Source organism: Eimeria mitis, genomic scaffold (genome assembly GCF_000499745.2).
Source record: "Eimeria mitis Houghton genomic scaffold, Emh_scaff1664, whole genome shotgun sequence".
In the NCBI taxonomy this organism is placed as follows: Eukaryota; Apicomplexa; class Conoidasida; order Eucoccidiorida; family Eimeriidae; genus Eimeria; species Eimeria mitis.
In genome coordinates, this window is record NW_013569979.1 from 3909 (window position 1) to 4246 (window position 338).

Below are 338 nucleotides of genomic sequence, written 5' to 3' on the forward strand. Positions count from 1 at the left end.
TCTAAGCCAACGAGCTCAGCAGAGATCAACAAAAAACTAAAACTTCTCTCTCTCCCTCTCTCCCTCTCTCTCTCTCTCTCCCTCTCTCTCTCTCTCTCCTCTTTCTCTCTGCATGCATGCATGCATGCATGCATGCATGCATGCATGCGTGCATGCAGAGCGCTGAGCATGCATGCATGCATGCATGCATGCACTGAGACCCACCAGTGTTGAGGCTTTTGTTGTGGGGTGGTGCTGCGGTGTATAGGGTGGCAGAGAGAGTTGCTGCAGCTAGGAGAGCTCTGGGGTGTATATTCATGTTTAAATAAATATTTTAATTTGTTTTTCTTGCATTGTTA

At 47.3% G+C, this 338-nt stretch overlaps 1 protein-coding gene across 1 annotated transcript in view; it reads right to left on the bottom strand.

Moving 5' to 3' along the window:
• EMH_0041320 (uncharacterized protein) overlaps window positions 1–298 on the bottom strand; it is a gene marked incomplete at both ends in the record, with an annotated part of 1940 nt that extends 1642 nt beyond the window's left edge. The window contains one exon of the mRNA XM_013495610.1: window positions 205–298. Coding sequence (XP_013351064.1) covers window positions 205–298 — 94 coding nt within the window. The remainder of the gene's footprint in view (window positions 1–204) is intronic.
• Between the last annotated feature and the right edge of the window lie 40 nt (window positions 299–338).